General features: G+C 43.9%; 1 protein-coding gene across 1 annotated transcript; it reads left to right on the forward strand.

Moving 5' to 3' along the window:
* Positions 1-3,344: 3,344 nt before the first annotated feature.
* On the forward strand, positions 3,345-16,954 carry FUNDC2 (FUN14 domain containing 2). The gene is made up of 5 exons (XM_019716090.3): positions 3,345-3,573; positions 6,930-7,080; positions 7,909-7,984; positions 11,742-11,873; positions 14,841-16,954. Exons 1-5 carry the CDS (start codon positions 3,441-3,443, stop codon positions 14,916-14,918), a joined length of 570 nt encoding a protein of 189 aa, XP_019571649.1. The 5' UTR covers positions 3,345-3,440; the 3' UTR covers positions 14,919-16,954.
* Positions 16,955-20,296: the final 3,342 nt, after the last annotated feature.

Consider the following 20,296-nt stretch of genomic DNA (forward strand, 5'->3'; position numbering starts at 1 on the left):
TGCTCTTCCTTAAAATATGAAGCACACTCTTGTGTATAGACCTTAGCACTCACGATTTCCTCTACCTGAAACACTCTTCCCCCAGATCTCCACACATTTCCACTCCCACATCTCCTTCAAGTGTTGGCTCAAATCTTGCCTTCTCAATGAGCTCAAATATGGACCACGTTCACATGGTAAGCTCTTAACCCACACTGGCACTACCAATATCCCTTCTAGCTTAATTTTTCTACATAGCACTCATAACCACCCACAATTTATGTATTTATTTATCTTGCATTGTTGTTACCTGATGCTTCTTAAGGTTCTTTACATTTGGCCCAGGTCCAGGATCTATCTACATCACGTGGACCCTGAAAAAGAAGGACTCCTAGTGGTTAACGGGGCTCAATTTTAAAAGGAGAGCCTAGCAGCCGTTTCTAAACAGGGGCTTCTCACTCACGCAGACTGCGCTTTAGGGAGAAGCCTGCACTGAGCTGCCTGCCTCCCGCATGGAACTGCCTGCCTGCCTTGTGCCCCTGCTACCTGAGCCAGACTTTAGAAAGGAGTTCCTGGAATAATATTTCAGCCAATAGAACTCAGGTTTCCCCGTCCAGTCGGAGCCGCACAACTATATCTCCATCAGAATCTTCACTGACTAACCAGAACGGCTCCATTCTGACCAATCAGGACAGTGCCTTTTGGACCAATCAAACTGGGAGGACTTCTGTCTACATAAACTCCCTTCTGATTCAGAGAGCGTACTTTCCCTTTCTACCTAAGACTGAAGACTGTTCCCTGAGGGGAGCTGAGGCACCAAAGATGAAACACCAAAGAAGATGAAATACCAGAGATGTCTCCTCAGAACAGAGAGGAACAGGCAGAGCAGGGCAGACCAGACAAGACCAGACCTGCGTGGAATAGAGCTGTCTAGCCAGAGAGGGGCCTGGCCCCTGGGCCGAGTCGCCCCAGGTCCGTCTCGCTGCCATGCTGCTTCACAAATAGAGCTGTAACACTACTGAGCTATTCCACAGCGGTGCTGTTCTCACAGCTGTGCTGTATCACAATTGAGCTGTTTGCCCTGACTAAAGTATCCTTCTTCACTGCACCCCAAATTGGGGCTTCCTGTTGGTGTTGAAATGACACCAATGACCATTGGTTGACAGTCAGAATGTAGCCATGCTTGTTTCAAGCAGAGACCCTACTTGGATTAATGTATATTGGGGCAGTGAGTGCCTCCCCAAGGGCCTCCAAGTATGGGAGCTAATAAGAAACTCGACCAAGGTTGCAATAAGAAATGTTATCATTGAGTGTCCAGCTCTGCATGGATAAGAATGTGTTTGGGAGCAACTGGCAAGGTGTCGTCCAGCTTGGAAACAAGTGGGAAGAAGGTCCTTTGGTAAATATTTGCTGTACCTTCTCCACCAGGCACCAAGATGCAGAGGTAACAGGTAGCATGCACTACTTGCTAGGAACTGTTTGTTCTAAGGGCTTTCTACTGCAGCTGCTATTCTCATCTTCATTTTACAGGTGATGAAACTGAAGCACAGAGAGGTTAGATAACTTCGCCATGGTCACACAGTTTGTAAGTGGTAGCATCAAACCTATGTAATCTGGCTCTAGAAATCTTGCTCCTAACCCTTATGCTATACTTCCATGCCTCAGAGGTGAATAAAATCCAGTTGCTTCCTTCTGGGAGACATAGTGCAGTGGGGGAGACAGAAAGATAGATGGATAGTTACAATACAAAGTGATAAATTCTCTGCCAGATGCTTCACACGTTATCTGATTAATCCTCACAACGAGACTGCAAAATGCGTATGTACACATGAAGCACTGGAGGTGCAGAGAAGTTAAATGGTTTGCCTAAGGCTATGCAACTACCCATTTGTCCCAGCCAGATACTGTCCTAGGTACAGGGTGCACACGAGTGAAAAATATGAACAAGACAAGAAGCAGTACTTATAATACATGAATACCTTATACATTATGTTAGAAGGTAAAATAAATGCTATGTACAAAAGGAAAGCACAGTCGGCACTCCTTACCCATGGGTTTCGCCTCCGGGGTTGGAAATCCTCAGATGCCGAGGGCCAACGGTGTGCATTGTTCTACGCCATTTCATGTGAGACTTGAGCATCCTCAGATTTTGGTTTCCGTGAGTGTAACGGTGACACTGTGTCTTCTATTTTGAGATTTAAACTTCTAGTGCAATTCGATTTTACAGTGTAGTTTAGCTTGGGACTTTGTGCAAGTTTTTCTTTGCCTCCCTTCCCTCCCCCAAACCTAAATGACTCTGTTTACCATACATTTACTATGCATACCAGTGTCAATGGTTCTGTTTACTCCAGACCCTATGCATACCAGGCTCAATGGCCCCGGTTCCTCAACGAAACCTCCAAGACTTGAAAGGTGTTTTTGCATCTGCATAAGATCCACTCCTATCCCTGAAACACACCAGTCTCTGGGAAGCACCTATTTCCAGGAATTTCCTAACTTCCCCTCTCCTTTCTTCTGTCTCCTCTTACCTGCTTAGAAAACCTTTTGGCCTTGCTGGGGGTGGGGAGTGTGTGTTGGGGGGTGGCCTTGGGACAGGGGGTGGCCATCCTCCTAGAATTCCGGGATTCTAAATAAACCTGCTTTTCTTTCCACCAAATGTTAGGGCTCGGAGTAGAGGAGGGCCGTGATAGCAATTACTTTTTTAGGCTGATCTTTCTGGCCCTGGTGGAGATAAGACTTTAGGGGAACAAAAGTAGGGGCAGATCGACTTGTTAACTGAGGGTCAGACATGATTGTGGCCAGTACTAAGACGGTAGCACTAGAGGAGTGAGAAACGGCATGAAGGTAGAGTTTAGGGGTTTGCTGATGAATTGGATTTGTGGGCTTTGAGAGTTCGGAGTAACACCAAGGTTTTTGGAGCGGTGAAGTTACCATTAACTGGAATGCGGAGACAGCGACAGGAGTAGCTTAGGGGTGGACTGGAGAGCTATGCCCTGGCACGTGGTTAAAAGGCTCCGCTGGGAAGGAAGCTCTTTCATTTCCGAGTGCTTCTCTTATTGTAATTGTTTAAATGTTTTTTAAATGTCTGTCTTCCTCCACTAGAACAGCGTCGGGCACGTAGCAGGCACTGATACATACTTGCTCAATGTTTAGATGAACAAACATGACAAGCCGGCTTTCTTTATTTTTAGTAGAGGAATAGGTAAATAGTGTTGATTAGGGAAGGGCCGGGTCACGATCACGGCCCAGGAGCGCCCTACTACGTGAGCACCCAGCTCACCCGTAGACCGCGGAGATGCTCCGCCGGGCGAGGCTTTCTGCGCAGGCGCGTCTGGGCGCGTCAGCTGAGCTGGGTGTGGAGCTGGTGACTCCGTCCGCGGAGCTTTGTGACGCAGCTGCCCGCGGGGGTGGGGAGTGACCTCCTTGCGCCCAGCCCGCCCTCTTCCGCTGCCGCCGTGGGAATGGAAACATCTACCCCACGTGCCGGAAACCAGCTTGCGCCGACGCCAGTGCGCTCCTCCGTGTCCTACCGCGGCGAGCTCCAGCGGGCGTCATCGCGAGACAAGCTCTCCGAAATGGCCGCGTCCAGTCAAGGTAAGGACGGGCGCGCGCGCCGCAGGCGTCGCGGGGAGCCGCCTTCCTGGGCTGCGGAAGGGGAAGAGCTCCGCGCCAGCTTGTCCCGGCTGAGGCCCCCAGGGAGCCCAAGCGGCGCAGGACCGGGGAGTGCTCCGGGGGCTCGCCCCTGGTCCGGCCGCCCCCAGGGTCCGGCCAAGGTCAGGCGCCAGGCTGGGGCCGAACTGCCCCGTGGTGTTGTCTCCTGCTGGGCTCACTCAGCCTTCCGGCGCCGCCCTCAACCCCAGTTGCCTAATCCCGGAGACATTCCGTCCCAGTTCTCGGAAGCGCTCTGGAACTTTGAGACTAAGGTGCCTTCTTTATCCCTTTGGACGTTCTTCTCAAACACCTGGCAAGTGTCCTTCTGTGTGCAAAGCGCCTCCCCTTGCACTACTGATGGTTTTCAAAGACTAGTACACATGGGATGGTACTTTGAAAAGAGTCTTATTTAGTCGGTGTAGTCAAAGGAAGATCCCCAGTAGTGTAATACGCGGTGGAGCACGTCTATAAGTCATATGGGGGAGACAGAAAGATGTGACTATAAGTCATAGTCCAGTGGGGGAGACAGAAAGATAGACGGACAGTTACAATACAAAATGATAAATTCTCTGCCAGATGCGTCATGGTTGTATTCAATGCAGTACTTGCTTACAAGATCCGATTGCTAAACAGAGCCACCATCGGAAGTTCAGTTATAGAAACTTAAAATTGCGTACATTATGTTAAAAACAAAGGCAGTGAAAAAAACTCAGAACTCATCACTTCCTTTATTATTTGCCATGTTTTACTGTTATCTAGGTTCTTGAGGTTATTTGCATGTATTGTGTCTGTGGTGGAAATAACATAGTATGGAGTGCTACTGTGCATCTCTCCCCAACTCTGACCAATGATGTCACAATTCACTGATGTCACACTCACCATGAGTGAACACACCATGGAAATTGGCATACACTACAAATCAGCCCTCCCCCAAAACTGGTTAAACATTTACTAGCACACCACTGAATGTATGTGACTCAGGTGTTGGAATACACAATGTAATGATTTTCCTGCAGAGCAGACTGCCCTCATTCCCTTAAAATGTATAGGTTGATCAATATTTGCAACGAGGAAATTGTTGCAAGAAATTTTGAGGTTGGCATCATGAATTTCAAGCTTTATCAGAGTTATGGTCACATAATACTGTGATCATTGATTTCCTGGGCCTATAAAGAAGAGTAGTGAGTTACTTTTGCCTATATAATGCTTAGCAGTGTTTGTTGAATGACTGAATAAAGTTTTATGAACTGACTATCTCTAATTTGATCCCCCTTTGGACTGGAGCCCCCTTTTGAACTAAGGGGCTTGGTAAAATTACATTAGAGCAAAACTCAAAACTCATTCTTGTTTTCAGTGATATTATTTAACCCAGGAAGAGAGTTTCTTCAACATAGCAGTAATGTTTCGTTATTTTAGAAAAAAAATTTTTTGTGTAACCACTTGTGAGGCCATAGAAGACCCAGTTCCTCAAACATCCATATTTTGGTTCTGCGAAATTGGACTCTATAATTCATCGTGAATTAATTCTTTAATTATATTTTGTGTATAATGTAACGTAGGGATTGAGGTTTTTGTTTTTGTTGTTACAGACACCTAATAGTTCTAACACAATCTGTCAAAAAAACTTAACTTTCCCCATTGTTTACCTTGGTGCCATGTTGTGAAAATCAAATGACTATTTGTGTAGATTTACTTTCGGACTCTGTGTTCTCTTCCATTTATATGTCTGTATATCCTTAGGTCAGTTCTACACTATGTCAAATATGCTGACTTTGTAAGTCTGGAAATTAGGTAGCTGTATTATACTGTAGCTTCGTAAGAAGTCTTGAAATTCCTTGAACTTTGTTCTTTTTTATCCACAATTGCTTTGCCCACTTGTGGCACATGGTATTTTCCTAAATGATTGCAGCACTATCTTCCAATGCACACATGCTGTTTTCAGTGTGACTTTGGCACTCCTTCCACGGAGTGAGGCGCTCTTGAACCTGAGTGGGAGTTTTTGACTGCTCCAACAGAATGTGGTGGAAGTAATGATGCATGGTTTCCGAGGCTAGGTCTTAAATGGTAACATAACTTCTGCCTAGCCCTCGAGCTCCCTTGCTGTCTTACTGTCTCCCTAGGGATAGGCGGCACCCTTGAACCTAGCCACCAGGCTTTAAGAAAGCCCACTAACCCACATAGAGGGTCAGCCTGTATGTAGGACTGTAGTAAACGATTCCAGACCCCTGCCTGTAATTGTAAGTCTTCCAGTTGAAGCCTCGGGCATCGTGAAACAGATGAGCTGCAATGCTGTAACGTGTCTGAATTTCTGATCCACAGAGTCCGAGAGCATAATAAATTATTGTTTCGCTCCATAAAGTTTTGGGGGTAATTTGTTGTGTAGCCATAGTAACTGGAACAATATACTCTAGGCCTTTTGCATCTCCATATAAATTGTAGAAGCATCTTGTCAATTTCTAGATAAAAACGTGCTTTTTGATTGGGATTATATTGAGTCTCTAGATCAATATAGAGAATGAACACCTTGAAAATATCGAGTCTCATGAAACATAAAGTATGTATCTCCACGAATCAAGTAATCCTTCAATTCCTCTGTGCTGTATTTTGTCACTTACAGGGTAGAGGTCTTGCACATCTTTCGTTACATTTATCCCTATGTTATCTTCCTACAGAGAAAGGGATTAGACATTTTATTAACTCTTTTTCCCTTCTTGGGTGAATCACTTGTGAACCTCCATTTTTTAGTTATAAAATGGGGTTAATAAATAGTATCTTGTATTGTACCTACTTGTTCTGTGGATTTAGTTAGATACATATGTTTATTGCTTAGCACATGGTAAATAGTAAGAGCTCGATGAAACATTACCTCTTATCTTCTCTGGAAATCCGCATAGGACTGATGATTTGTGAATCTGTGGGCCATCGAATAGTATTGAGTTACTTCTGTAAAGGAGAGGCAAATGAAGAAAATCCATTTCATTTAAGATGCATTCTCGGGTATCACTAGAAGTTTTTCCTAGGTCCTTTTGGTTGTTTTTAAATTTGAGAGGAAGGACTAGGGCACTGAGTCTCAATTGTCTAGGTTTGTGTTTTTTCCCTCTAAGAAACATTAGTTGATTTTAGTCTGATTTTCAAAAATTGCTAGTCAGAATTTCAGTTAATTAACTACCTAAAATCGAATAAAATATTTGGAGGTTTTTAGTACAACTGTTTATTTAAAAATCTCTTGATTTCATTAGGAAAAGTAGTGATTGATCATAAAAGTAACTCTTTTCTTACAAAGTATCTTAATTTTATAGGAAGCTTTGAGGCAAATTTTGAGCCACTGGACCTTGCAGAATTTGCTAAAAAGCAACCGTGGTGGCGCAAACTGTTTGGGCAGGAATCGGGGCCGTCAGTGGAAAAGTATAGCGTCGCCACCCAGCTGTTAATTGGAGGCGTCACGGGATGGTAAGTGCTGTGAAGATGGCTGGTGTCTTTTTTTTTTTTGCATGATTTAGTACTGTGGTTCTAGAAACCATCTCCTTTAACCTGTAGAAACACACTGACTTCTGTGAAATAGATCACATGATGTGTAGCATTTACTTAACGTCACATTAAAATGGTATTTTAATGCTCAGACATAGTATTTACTACATGCCATGTACTATTTCAAGTATTTATGTAGATACCTCATTTCTTTCTGACAACAACTCTGAAATTGGTACTGTTATCCTCTTTTTTCCCCATTTTATTGAGAAATAATTGACATACATCACTGTATAAGTTTAGGGGTACAGCATGATGGTTTGACTTACATATATTGTGAAACGATCAGCACAGTAAGTTTGGTTAACATCCATCACCTCATATAGACACAATAGAAAAGGAAAAAAAAATTCTCCTTGTGACGAGAACTCTCAGGACTTGCAGTCTTAACAGCTTTCCTGTATATCATACAGTAGTGTTAGCTGTAGTCATCATACTGTACATGACATTTGCAGTACTTATTTGTCTTATAACTGCAAGTTTGTACCTTTTGGCTACCTTCCTCCAATTCCCCCTCCAGTGATCTCTTTTTCTAGGAGTTTTTTTTTTAATTAGATTCCACATATAAATGAGATCATACAGTATTTGTCTTTCTCTGACTTATCCCACTTAGTTAATGCCCTCTAGCTCCAACCATGTTATTGCAAATGGTAGGATTTCCTCATTTTTTTTCATGGCTGAGTAATATACATATCTCACAACTGTTTCTGTGTACCTGACACTTGTCTGATGTTGGTTTGAATTTTGTAGGTGCACAGGTTTCATATTCCAGAAGGTTGGAAAGTTGGCTGCAACAGCTGTGGGCGGTGGATTTTTTCTCCTTCAGGTCTGTATGTGAAATATTTCTAGGTGTTTGGAAATCCTGCTCGCCTATTAGGGATGTACTGGGAGGAGCTGTGATACAATCCTGGCTGTTATACCACAATAGCCTCTGCACTTGTTTCTATGTACTGTTTGAAATGCTATGGACCGTTTGAGTCAAACTTCATGAGTTAACAGTTGCATTTTATTTTGTCATTTATAACATGGGGACCTAAGTACATATTCCTTATCATATCACCTTTACAGGGTTTTTAAAACCAGTTGAAATATTCAGCAAATGTGATTTCAAAAATACAAAGTGTGATGTAAGTGCCCTGTGATAGGATTTATTCCAGTACAACAAGATAGCCAGCTCTTCCATAGGGGACATTGACCCCAGGGCAGTCGAAGAGAAATGAGGGCTAAGTGACAGGTGTCCTGTGCTGTCTCTTTGGCCTGGACTTTATTTTAGCACCAGTGAGTGCTGGTTCTCTAAGGCTGCTCTGTACCGTAGCACTGATTTGTAAGCTTGACTCCACATGGAATCACCTGGGAGTTTTAAAAACCACTGCTGCTTGGGACCTCCAGGAAAAGACTCAACATGGGGTTCTGGTATTGTGTGGGTCAGGTACTCCAGGAGGGCAGCGATGCCTCCTTGCGAGGGATGTGGGACACCGGAGTCATGTCATCTGTCACCAGAGGGAAGACAGTGGGAGTAGACATCAGGGGTTAAGGATCCAGTTTCCCTTCTCTCACATTGATCACTGTCCCAGCAGCATTTCACGAACCGGGCTTCCTTTCCCCAGTATTGGAAGCGCGGCCTCCATCTCCGTGTGTGTGTGGATCTGATAAGAGTCCGTCTGCTCTGTCACACTGGCCGAATGTCGCCCTTTGCTCAGCCTTGATAGTTGGTAAGACGAGTTCTCCCACGTACTCCTCAGGAGTGTTGGGGCTGTTCTGGTACTTTTGCTTGTCTGTCTGCATTTTAGAACAGGCTTGTCAGTTAGTCTCAGAAATTCTGTTGAAATTTTGATTGGAATTGCCTGGGAACCATGTAGAGAAATTTGGGAAGAATTAATGTCTTTTATGATATGGAGTCATCTGTCTGTGAACATGGGCTTTCGCTCCATTTATGTAGGACAGTAATGTCTTTGCTAGACTTCTATTATTTTTCCATAGAGATCTCGTACGTCGGTGCTTTTCCTATCCCTAGGTACCTCATAGCTTTAGTTGCTCTTGTGGCTTTCCTTGGGCACTCGTCCTCAGCCCTAAGGCTGGCTCCCAATGGGTGGATAGAGAATGAACAGTTAATGATGTGGAACATCTTTTCTTCCTTTTCAGGGACGTTTAGGTCTTGTGCCTGTTTTGAAATCGACTTGTCTTTTTCTATACCTTTTATTCCAGTCCATTCATCTGTGTGTCCGTCCTTTCTCCAATACCACACTATCGTGATTGCTGTAGCATTAGAGTCTGTCTTAAAATCGGGTAGTTTGAGTCCTCCAGCTCTGTTCTTTTTAAAAAAGCATTTGGCTCTTCTAGAGGTTGGTGCAAAAATAATTGTGGTTTTTGCAATTTTTAACCTTTTAAACCACAGTTACTTTTCCACCAACCTAATAGTTCCTTTCCTTTCCATACACATTTTAGAACCAGCTTGGTTATACATCTATAAAACATCCTGCTAGAATGGGGGTCGTGATAACTCTGTAGCTGAATTTGGAGAGCAGAGGAGGTCATTTCTATGTTGAGTGTTCATGCCATGTAAATGGCCTGTCCGTACCCTTATTTGGGTCACTGTTGAATTCTTTCTGCAGCATTTCGTAGTTTTCAGCTTAGGGATTATGTATGATTGTTTACATTTATACTTAGTAGTTAATTATTTTGCATCTATTTTAAATCATAAATTTTATTTCCATTTTCAGTTCTTTAATTTGCTAGCATGTGGAAATACAATAGATTTTTGTGTGTTGATCTTGTGTTCTGCTACCTTGCTAAATTCACTTTCTAGGTGTTGGAATTTTTCTTTGTTTTAACATGTTGGGTTCCTTGAGATTATGTAGACAAAGGTGTATGAATAGCGACAATTTTGCTTCTTCCTTTCTGATTTGGATGCCTCTTCTGGTGTTTTCTTGCCTTATTACACTACCTACAACTCCATTTCTAGTACGATGCTGAGTAGCAGTGGAGTGCGTAGGCATCTTTACCTTGTTTGTAACATTAGGTAAAAACTGTCTTTCACTAATAAGTACAGTGTTAGCTGTAGGTTTCTTTGTAGATGCTCCTTATCAAGTTGAGGAGGAAGTGCGCCTCCTCCCGTTCTGTTTTTCTGAGACTGTTTATCATGAATGTGTGTTGAATTTGGTCCAGTGCTTTTGAGTCCTGCCTTGAGTCTAGGCTGGGTGATACTGGAGGACAAACAGGACACACACAGTTCTGGTTTCTCCAGTCAGCTGCTCTTATTGTAGCCTCAAGTCGCTGTTCCATTTCTTCTGCCCTGTGGGAGACACAGCGTGGAATAAAGGAATTGGAACCTTCCTTTAGTGTACAATTTTTGACGTTGAACTTTGTTGCTGCTATAAGTCTAATTTGAATTTGAATTTATTTGACTACTTGCCAAGTTGAACTTTTTCTTTTGTTGGCCACTTTCTTCTGTCAGTTGCCTTTGCCCGTTTTCAAATGTTTTTTTCCTTAACCGATCTCTAGAAGTTCATGTTTTTTTATGACTGTTAATGTTTTATTTATTATACATATTGCAAATATTTCCTCCAGCCTTGTTTGGGTAACTTACCGTGTTTCCCCAAAAATAAGACCTAACCGGAAAATAAGCCCTAGGAGATTTTTCAGGATGACATCCCCTGAACAGAAGCCCTAATGCATCTTTTGGAACAAAAATTAATATAAGACCCAGTCTTATTTTCAGGGAAACACGATAGTTGGAGGCGCCATTAACTAAAATAGAGACTAGAGGAAGAGCAACAATGCAGGATACTATAGAGGGGAGAAGAGTTTCAGTTTTAGATACTCTGAGATATTCAGGAAGATATGACTTATCAAAAATTTGATGGAGGGAAGCAATATTGATTGCAGAGAACAGGATTGATTGATGGGCTGCCATCCGTCTCTTCATTCCTTGGATAACACTAATCCATCAAAAAAGTGCATACTCGAATCACTTATCCAGTTCACATTCTCGATGAAATAGTTCTCACCGAGTTTTAGTGCTTGTGCCTGCTGTCTTTTCCAAGGGAAGTAGACACATTCTGGATGGCATATTTTGGTACGCTTCTCCCAGAACCCCTTACATGAAGTTGCTTGTGAGACGTCTATGGGGGGCCATGTACTAGAAGATTTTCTGAGCAACAGTGATTACTACCTGACAGCCTTGCTGTGTTCACATTGTCATGAAACCCAGACTTACGTTGGCTGTAAAGTTCATTTCTTCACCTTACCTGTTGACTTCTTATTCTGATTTTACCATTTTATTTTTAAGCTAACTTAAAACTTTTTAGATAGGGGTAAGAGTATAAATAAAGTAAAAGAACTGCCAGCAGCCATTGAAGGGCAGGCTGTCGATTTCCGGCGCCAGACATTGGGCCTTTCACATAGGGTGGGTTCTGAGTAGATGTTGAGTGAATGTCACTGTCATACAAAGAGCTGGATGACAGATGTCCCCAAAAATGGGAAGTCAGAAGGATTGTCGCTAATGTACTTCAGGGACTTATCCTGACAAAAACAAATAATAAACCTGTGTTTCTTCTTTCTTGCTGCTGCTGTTGAAACTATAGCTTGCAAATCATACTGGCTACATCAAAGTTGACTGGCAGCGAGTAGAGAAGGACATGAAGAAAGCCAAGGAACAGCTGAAGATCCGTAAGAGCAACCAGATCTCCACGGAGATGAGAAGCAAAGCCGAGGAGGTGAGTCGTGCGGTGTGCAAAGGGCATGTGCAGTTTCCTGTATACAGAAACGGGGCTGCACACACCAATGTGTCTGCTGGGGGTGGAATAGCTTCACGTCAGAGGCATTTCTTTAAAGCTGGGTCATTGAAATGTTTGTCAGTGAGTGACAGTGCACAGTGGTATGTGCACGTACTTGTATGTGGGTCAGTCATCGCATGAACTAGTTCTCTTAGGGCTGGGGGCAGCGTGGCAAGTGTGGAGGACGATAAGGATGTAGATTGTACAGCACTATGACCATTTTGTCTTATTTTGTCTACGTGCACACATATCTCTGAAACGACCATACTTGTTCTACACAAAACTAGTGGAATATGTAGCTCAGGGGTCGGCAGCCTTTTTTTGTAAAGGGCCAAGTGGGAAATATTTTCAGCTTTGCAAGCCATGTGGTGTGTGTCAAAACTGCTGAACTCCACTCTGTAGCATGAAAATAACCAGCGATGAAATGCAGACAAGTGGGCACAGCTGTATTGTAATGGAACTTTAAAAGCAGGCAGCCAGCTGGATTTTGTCCGTGGGCTGTATGTAGTTTGCTAACCCTTGAGCAAATATGTAAAACCAGGTAAGATTATATTGGCTGGCAGTGGAGGCACAGGAAGATTTTACCTTTTAAAAGGGTGTATTTTGTGAGTGCTTTATTACCTTTAGAAATATGTCAAATGTCCCAAAGAAATAAGTGCACTGAACTGGAGAGAAATACACCAGGCTCAAGGTGTTGAGAAAGTACAGCAGCTGCCTGGCACCTTACATAGCCTGGAGCAATGGAGTTCTGGATTCATGGAGAAAAGGGGCAGACTGAGAGCAGAGGAGGGACTTCGAATGAACTGAAATAGGCTTTGTCCTTGAGGCACTCACACTCAGTAGACGGAAGAAAGTCATGTAATCAAATAGAATAGGCAGTGGGTGGTAGGTGGACTGAGGTGAAACACAGCAGATGAGACACATGCACTTATCTCAGCTTCCTTCTGAAATATTTCTAAGTGACAGTAACAAAATGAAAAAGGGTAAATCCACAAGAACTAAGAGAACAGTAGAGGAATCCCAGGAGACAACTAATATCAGCAGATTTGGGGCAGTTGAAAAGCAGATGAGTGGTACATGACTTAGCAGACTGGAAAAAGACTGTACGGTGGCGAGCGGTTGGCCAAAGCTGGTCCTTTACCCAGAATGGAAGGTGGCATCTGTGGAGCCAGGAGCACAGATAGTCCCTCCCCCTTCCTTCCCTCCTTCCATCCCTCCTCCCATCCCTCCTCGTCAAGCTCAAGGTTATGAAAGTTACACTTTTTCATTTTGCCTACATTTTACTATTCAAATGTTTATAAAAGTAATACATGATTGCTGAAAACTTCTTCAGTGATACAGGAAATGTGTATAACAAAAAGCATAAGGTTAATGTTTGATTAGAACCGAGGGTTGACTCCCAGAGGGAAGTTGTTCTAAACGAACCAAAGGGTTTGGAATTGGTTTATTCCACACATTTTTGTATTGCTGTTCATGGCCTGGGACTGTCCCATGCCTCATGGAGAGTGGTTCCCTCCTCAGAGCCCATGCTCTCATTTGGGAAGTGGGGAATGGAGATGATAAGTTCAGTATCTAGCGACAAGGAAGTCATCAGTGATTTAAGTGACAACAGTTTTAATGGGGTGGTGGAGTTGAAAGCCAAACTACAGCAACTTGAGGAATGAGTAGGAAGTAGGAAAGTAAAGATAATGAATGAAAGCAATTGTGTCAGGAAGTCCTATGATTTTTTTCATTCCCCTTGATGGCAGATGGCAAAAGACAGTGCCTTTAGTAGAGAAATGCGGGGTCCAGTCGAGTCGGGGGAGGGAAGGTGATGCAGGAAGACATAGGCCCAGTGGGAGTGAGGAGGCTAGAGGGTCCCAGGAGGATGGAGTAAGTGGGGAAGGGCAGGATGTGAGTGGCTTTAAGTGGTTGGGTGATGAAGTCATTGGACTTCAGTTCAAGAGATGATTGGGCCAGGATGCTGGATGTGTGTCCCTCTGAACACGTGCTAAGGTGGTGGTTGTATTGGGAGAAAGAGGGAGTCTGACCCACTTACCAAAGTTCTCTCTGAATGGAGATTATAGAGCACAGACATGGGAGCCAAAGGGTGCCATGTGCATGCTCCCAGCCTCAGATGAGTGGGGCCTTGTACAGGAGGTGGGACTTTGGGAAAGGAAGAAAATAAGGAGCTCAGCTGTTAGTCGTCCTCTGATGTGCTGAAGTGTGAGAATCACAATTGACAGCATGTACTTGAGACGAGGTCTCTGAGGGGGATGGCTGGCTAGATGAACAGACACATGGTGGATAGAATGAATGTATGGAGAGATTTTGGAGGAGAGACTTCAGAGTGAGTGGCCATCACTGGACAGGCCGAAGTATTGAAGAAAATGGAAGGAGTGAAATGGAAAATGGTGACTTGCCTCTGTAACCAGTTTATTGAATGCAGTTTTACTCTTTCCCCAGCACTGCCCCATGGACTGTGTCCTTCCCTGTCTATGTGTGAACTTGGGGACGGATTTCTTAGCTCTGTTACTAAAGATAGAATCCATTGAGTTGCCCTTGACTTCTCCTCATCCCCCATGTGGCCCATCATCTGTTCACAAAGTCCTGTCTCCAAAACATCTGTTGGATTTGGTCACTGTGCACTAGTACCCCTGCCATCACCTGGATCCAAAGATCCATCATCTCACCTCTGATCTATGTGCTTCTTCCCATCAGGCTCCCTGTAGTCCTAGCTTCCCCACAGCAGCCAGTGCTCATTTTCACATGTAAGTCTGTCCCTGGCTTCCCATGCCCTGTGGGTAAATGCAAAACTACTCAATAGGTGAGGGGGTTGACATTGTCAAGCTTGCATAGGTCATAGAGATGATTTCTAATAATAACGTCCTTAGCAAAATAACCCATTGTGCTATCTTCTGTTCCTAGGTGGTGTCATTTGTGAAGAAGAATGTTCTAGTGACTGGTGGATTTTTCGGAGGCTTTCTGCTTGGCATGGCATCCTAAGGAGGATACTTCATTTCCATTATTCCTGGTTTTTCCAGCTAGCAGCCTCTTCACTCCATCATAGGACATCGAGTCTACTCCTGCTCCTCTTCTCCTGTGCCTTCCTCCCTGCTGTGGCGTATCTAGGTGTCTGTAGGCATCTGTTGGTACAAGTTGATACTGCCCTACTGTGACCTTGACCACGATAGAAGAGACAATAGACATTAACTCTCTTGCCACAACACTCCCTACTTGAGTAATCTGTAGGTCAGCAAGAATGTTCCTTTCCCCCTACATAAGATACTTACCAGAACATGGCGCAAGATGGCTCACCATGGAGAATGAGTGCAATCTCCAAGGTTGTCCCAAACTTAATTTGGAAAAGAAGTACCAAGCACATAGATAGATACTTTATAGGTGCTGCATAGAAAGGAACCGAATACATTTGCCTTTAAGCATGAAAGATATTGGTATCTTGGTGTCTACTTTCTTTTTAGTTGGTTTTAGATTACAGAAAGAGGTGTTTACAGCTGCTATAGTTATCCTGACAAAAATGGCAGCATAAGTATTATAATTAAAAAAAACATGAATAAAGAATGAGTTTGTGCTACAGATATATATGCTGAGCTGAAGGTATTGTGTTTGGTGGGAAGGCCTTCAGGGAAATCAACCAATGGATAGAGCCTTGGATGGCCAGACTTAATGGAGCATTGCGGGGCATTAACATATTATCCATGGGGGCTTCCACCATACAGGATAATGCATCTCATTCATGGCTATTCCCAAAGGGTTTGTTAATGGTAAACTAAGTGACTTTAGGTGGGAGAAGGACAAAGCTCTTGAATTTTATTTTTTCATACAAAAGGTTTTAAGCTTTGGAATGTGAAGTATTCTTTACTTGTCAAAACATTAGGGGTACTCATACCTCCTCTGTGCCAATTCTAGTACTTCTTTATCCAGTTAGTATAAAATATATAACATTTGAACCAGAATGTTAAAGAGGTAGCATCCCAGGTATTCAGAATTCAGAATGGTGGCGGTAGCACATGTGAAATAAATTAGTTCCATCATCAAATGTAATCTGCTGTCTCATGATGACCCTAACTCTTAGAATTATTCTTTAAAATAAAAGTTTATAGACACATATGCTTACAATCAGCACATTTTGCTGTGACGGCCTGATACCATGTCTGCCACCGCACTTAGAATAGTCACTTCGAAGGGCAAGGCTTGGTGTTCACTATGACCGTAGGGCCTACACTTAGCAGGTACTCAGTATTTGTTGAATGTATGAATAATGACCTCATACAAAGGTGTCTGGAAAAGGGATTGATCCAAAGAATTTAGACAGAGTTTTGAGAAAATTTGGAGTTAATTCTTAAACTTGCAAGTGATTCCTTGCAAAATATGTATGTTTTTAAGGCCTTCTTTTTAAAATGTTTGCCTTTTAATTTCTCTTGGGAATGACGCATTGAATGTGGAAATTGTAGCTACCAGATGTGTGGAACTTTGTAGAATTCATCCATTTGCATTTTTCTCCTTCAACTTATTTTGCTTGCAATGTGTATGAATCATCTCCAGTCATAATGCTATGAACCTCTTTGTTGCATATTTTTGTACAAGAACTTAATTTTCTTTCACTTTTTATTATGGGAACTTTCAAATATACAGAAGTAGAGAAAGTAGTATAACGACCCCTATGTATCCACCACCCACGTACAATGATCATCAAATTATACCTGGTTTTATCAATTATTTTGAAACAAATACCAAATGTATCAGTTCATCATATTTTAGTATATATCTCTGAAAGGTAATAACTTTGAAAAATCATAAATACAATACCCTATTATCGTACCAAAAAATTAATCATTCTTTAACATCATCAAATATGTAGTCAGTGTACAAAATTTCCTGTTTCAAGTTTTACATTTGATTTGTTTGAGTCAAGTTCATATCAGGTCCACATTGCATTTAGATATGTCTCTTAATCTTACATGTTCTCCTTTTTCTTTTGGCTTCCAATGTATTTATTAAAGACACTGAGTTATCTGTTCCCTAGTTCTTCACATTCTGCTTCTAATGCCTGGGTACATGGGTTATGCCAGGTATGGCATCCAAGGCTGCAGCCATTTGAGGAGTCTACCCATGTAACTCAGACGAATGGGATGTCGACTATACAACCGACCAGAAATGCCCTGTGCACCTTTGGGTTGCGTGTAGGGGGACGGGCCACTGACTGTCTCTCCAGTAAGGTGGCGGGTTGCCTTTTGTCCATCTTTTTTTCTGATTATTGGTGATGACGACGAAGACTAGCAAGTTGGTTTAAGCTGCTTGGAGTGGGTTGTAATGGTAGGTAATGAAACGAGTTGTCGGTCCTTCCTGAAGTCTGCCCAGCTGGCTACTTCTGGGACTCCGAGGGCCATGGCTGAGGTCAGTATTGCAGGTTGGTCTCATCCTGCTGCTATGAGAATGGCCTTGAGTTCTGCCCACTGAGTGGGGCAGCACTGTGGCTGTGCAGGGCTGGTGCCGAGCTTGAACAGCTGTGCCCTGGCACCCATCTCGGGTTTCAGCTAAGCAGAACCCCGGGTGCAGTAGGAGCACTTAGGGGAGCTTCTAAATCGAGGCCCTACTGCCAGCAGTTTTGCTTTTGGTGGTGAAGTGGGAGAGGTTTCTCAAAAGAACAGCTGCTAGCCCTTCGTGCAAAGCCAGGGCACCCGAGTGCACTATTTTCCTTTGACTAGCGAGGCACGTATTTTTCTCCAGTACCCAGAGTGCAGTAATGTGCCAAGCATCCTTTTCAGTGGTGGGGGCCGAAGAGAGCAGTTTTTTTTTTTATTATTATTGGGGAATATTGGGAAACTCTCCAGGGCCCATCAGCCCCAAGTCATCGTCCTTCAGTCTAGTTGTGGAGGACGCAGCTCAGCTCTAAATCCAGTTGCCGTTTTCAATCTAGTTGCGGGGGGGCGGGGGGGGGAGCTGCAGCCCACCATCCCACGCGGGAATGGAACCAGCAACTTTGTTGAGAGCTCACGCTCTAACCAACTGAGCCATCCAGCCGCCCGGAGAGCAGTTTTTCTTTGACTCAGATGCAGCAGAAGTTCTCTCTACGGTTCTGCTCTTTGAACACATTGGCCGTTTCGGCGTCCCCTGCTGGCGGAGACGTGGTAATACCGCACTCGGGGCTTCTTGACCTGTATCTTGACCTCGGTTGGGAGACTGGCCCTGAGCAATGTCGGTACCAGCACATAAAACACCCACACCTGCTGGCTGGAGCGCCCGCGATGCTTCTCTCCACTTTGGCTGTTCACACCGCGGAGTCCTCTTCACTCTGGGCCACCCTCTGAGCTAGCGTCCCTTCTGCGATGGAACCGGGTAGGATGGAGACTTGGGGACTTGGGGACTGGTGTCCGAGGAGAGGGGAGAGGGACCCAGGGGAGTTTTCGCTTTACAGCTTCTGCCCGTTCAGGCGCCGATGTTTTCGATCTCCCTAAGGAGACTCCTCATTGCTGACTGAGCTCGGGGACCCCTAGCTGAGCAGCCCCATGGTCGTGTGTCATTATGATAATATGCCAACAAGACTTTGCTCCTGTGGCCCCTCTGGGCAGCTTGTTTGCTTCAACCTCTCCCCACTCCACCAGGACATTCAGCAGCAGGCCAGCGGGGGTGGGCTGGAGTGGGGGGGGGGCGGCCTTGACTCCCATGCCTGGCCTAACACTGGGGTGAAAGCCCTCGTCCTGGACCTGGGCAGGTACCATCTCATGGATGCTGGCCGAAGACAGGAGGTGAATTTACTTGGAGGACATTTCTTTGTTGTACCAAATGTTTTACTGAGGAGTCAAATTGGTTAACAGTATTCCCTCCCACATGGCGATTTGTTCACATTGGCACATAACAGAGATAGAAGGAGGGATTGGTGTATTCATATTCATCCTCTCTCTCTTTCCCACCCCTACTTTTATCCCTTCTTCCCTCTCTCATTCATTTTTTTTTCCTGAAGGAAAGAAACTTACATAACTGTAGCTGACAGACTTGTGGGCTGGGCCCTTGTGGTTTTGAAATGCAGTTACTGTGTAGTTAACTATTGTAAGAATATTCATCATCCTTTTGTTTGACATTTGTCAGAAAGATGGACATGACCAATGGGTGTGCTCTTATTTGAAACCTGCTTTTGTATAGTTTGGGAAAATACAGTAAATCTCTGGTTGACAAAATGGCAGAGGGGTGGATTTGAAATTTCTGAGTATCCTTAATGTGTCATGCTGATGTCAGTTTCTCCTGAGGAAAACTCACATAAGGCCAGTTTTAGATCCTGTAGGCAAAATTAGACTGCAGCCCTCTCTGCTCCCTCCACCAACTTATCAGCTTCGTTTCTTTGTCATGAAGTCCAGGTATGGGACCTTCTTAATCGCTTATACAATGTCTGTGTGATCTAGAGAATCGAGCAGAAAATATATCCTATTCTGGATCTGATTTCCCAGAAATCATATGGTGTGGCTTAACGTCTGTGATGTTTGATACTTAAGGAATCGTGCATTTCAAGAGCACTGTTTTTCTAAGAAAACTGGGCATGTTGCACTTTTTTCAAAACTGTCAGCTTATTGACTCACCCACAGCATTCTGAATTGGAAATGGTAAGGAATGTCACGGGATTAGAGAGCAGTGGTTCTCATCTTTGAACATAAGAATCACCCGCCAAATTTTGCAAACCTGGCTCTCATCCTAGAGACGATTTCACTGGCCTGGGTACCATTGCGACAGCCTGACTTTTGAACATGCCTCAGATGTTTTTAATGGGCAGCCAATAGGTTCCTGGCTGAGAACCACTGAAACCCAGACTTGGAAGCTGGTGCTAATAAAATTATGCTTCTGCTGTTAAACGTGACAACAGGTCCTTTAAAGGTTTTTAAGTTAAGTGCCCTACAACTTCAGATGCTGAACACAAGTGTAATATTACAGTTTATTAAATGTTACAGGAATCGTGCAGAGTGGACGCAGGCATGACAGCCGCACTGTAGTAGAATGGCAGAGCAGGGGCATTTGTCATCAGTGGATGCTAAAGCTATTGGGTGAATGGTTGTGGGATATCTGTAGGGCACCAACATCACCCCACATATTACAAAGGGAAAACTCCCAGTTGAGAGGTCAGTCACTAGTTAAACAAGTGATTAAACTTAGCATCATTAATAGCCTACTGTGGGGACAGAGCCAGGAGTGCAGTTTCCAGGCTCTCGGCCTCACGTGGAAAGGTGCTGGCTCAGGTGGTAAATGGCCATCAACTGTGATTGGATGGCCATCAGCTGTGGCTAGTTGGCCGTCAGCTGTAACCAGTGAGCCATTGGCCACTAATATAACTGCTGTGGCTACGCTAGCAGCAAATGGGGGCTAGCAAGAAGATG

Source organism: Rhinolophus sinicus, chromosome 18 (assembly GCF_057876585.1).
Source record: "Rhinolophus sinicus isolate RSI-liver-muscle chromosome 18, RSI-T2T, whole genome shotgun sequence".
Lineage (NCBI taxonomy): Eukaryota > Metazoa > Chordata > Mammalia > Chiroptera > Rhinolophidae > Rhinolophus > Rhinolophus sinicus.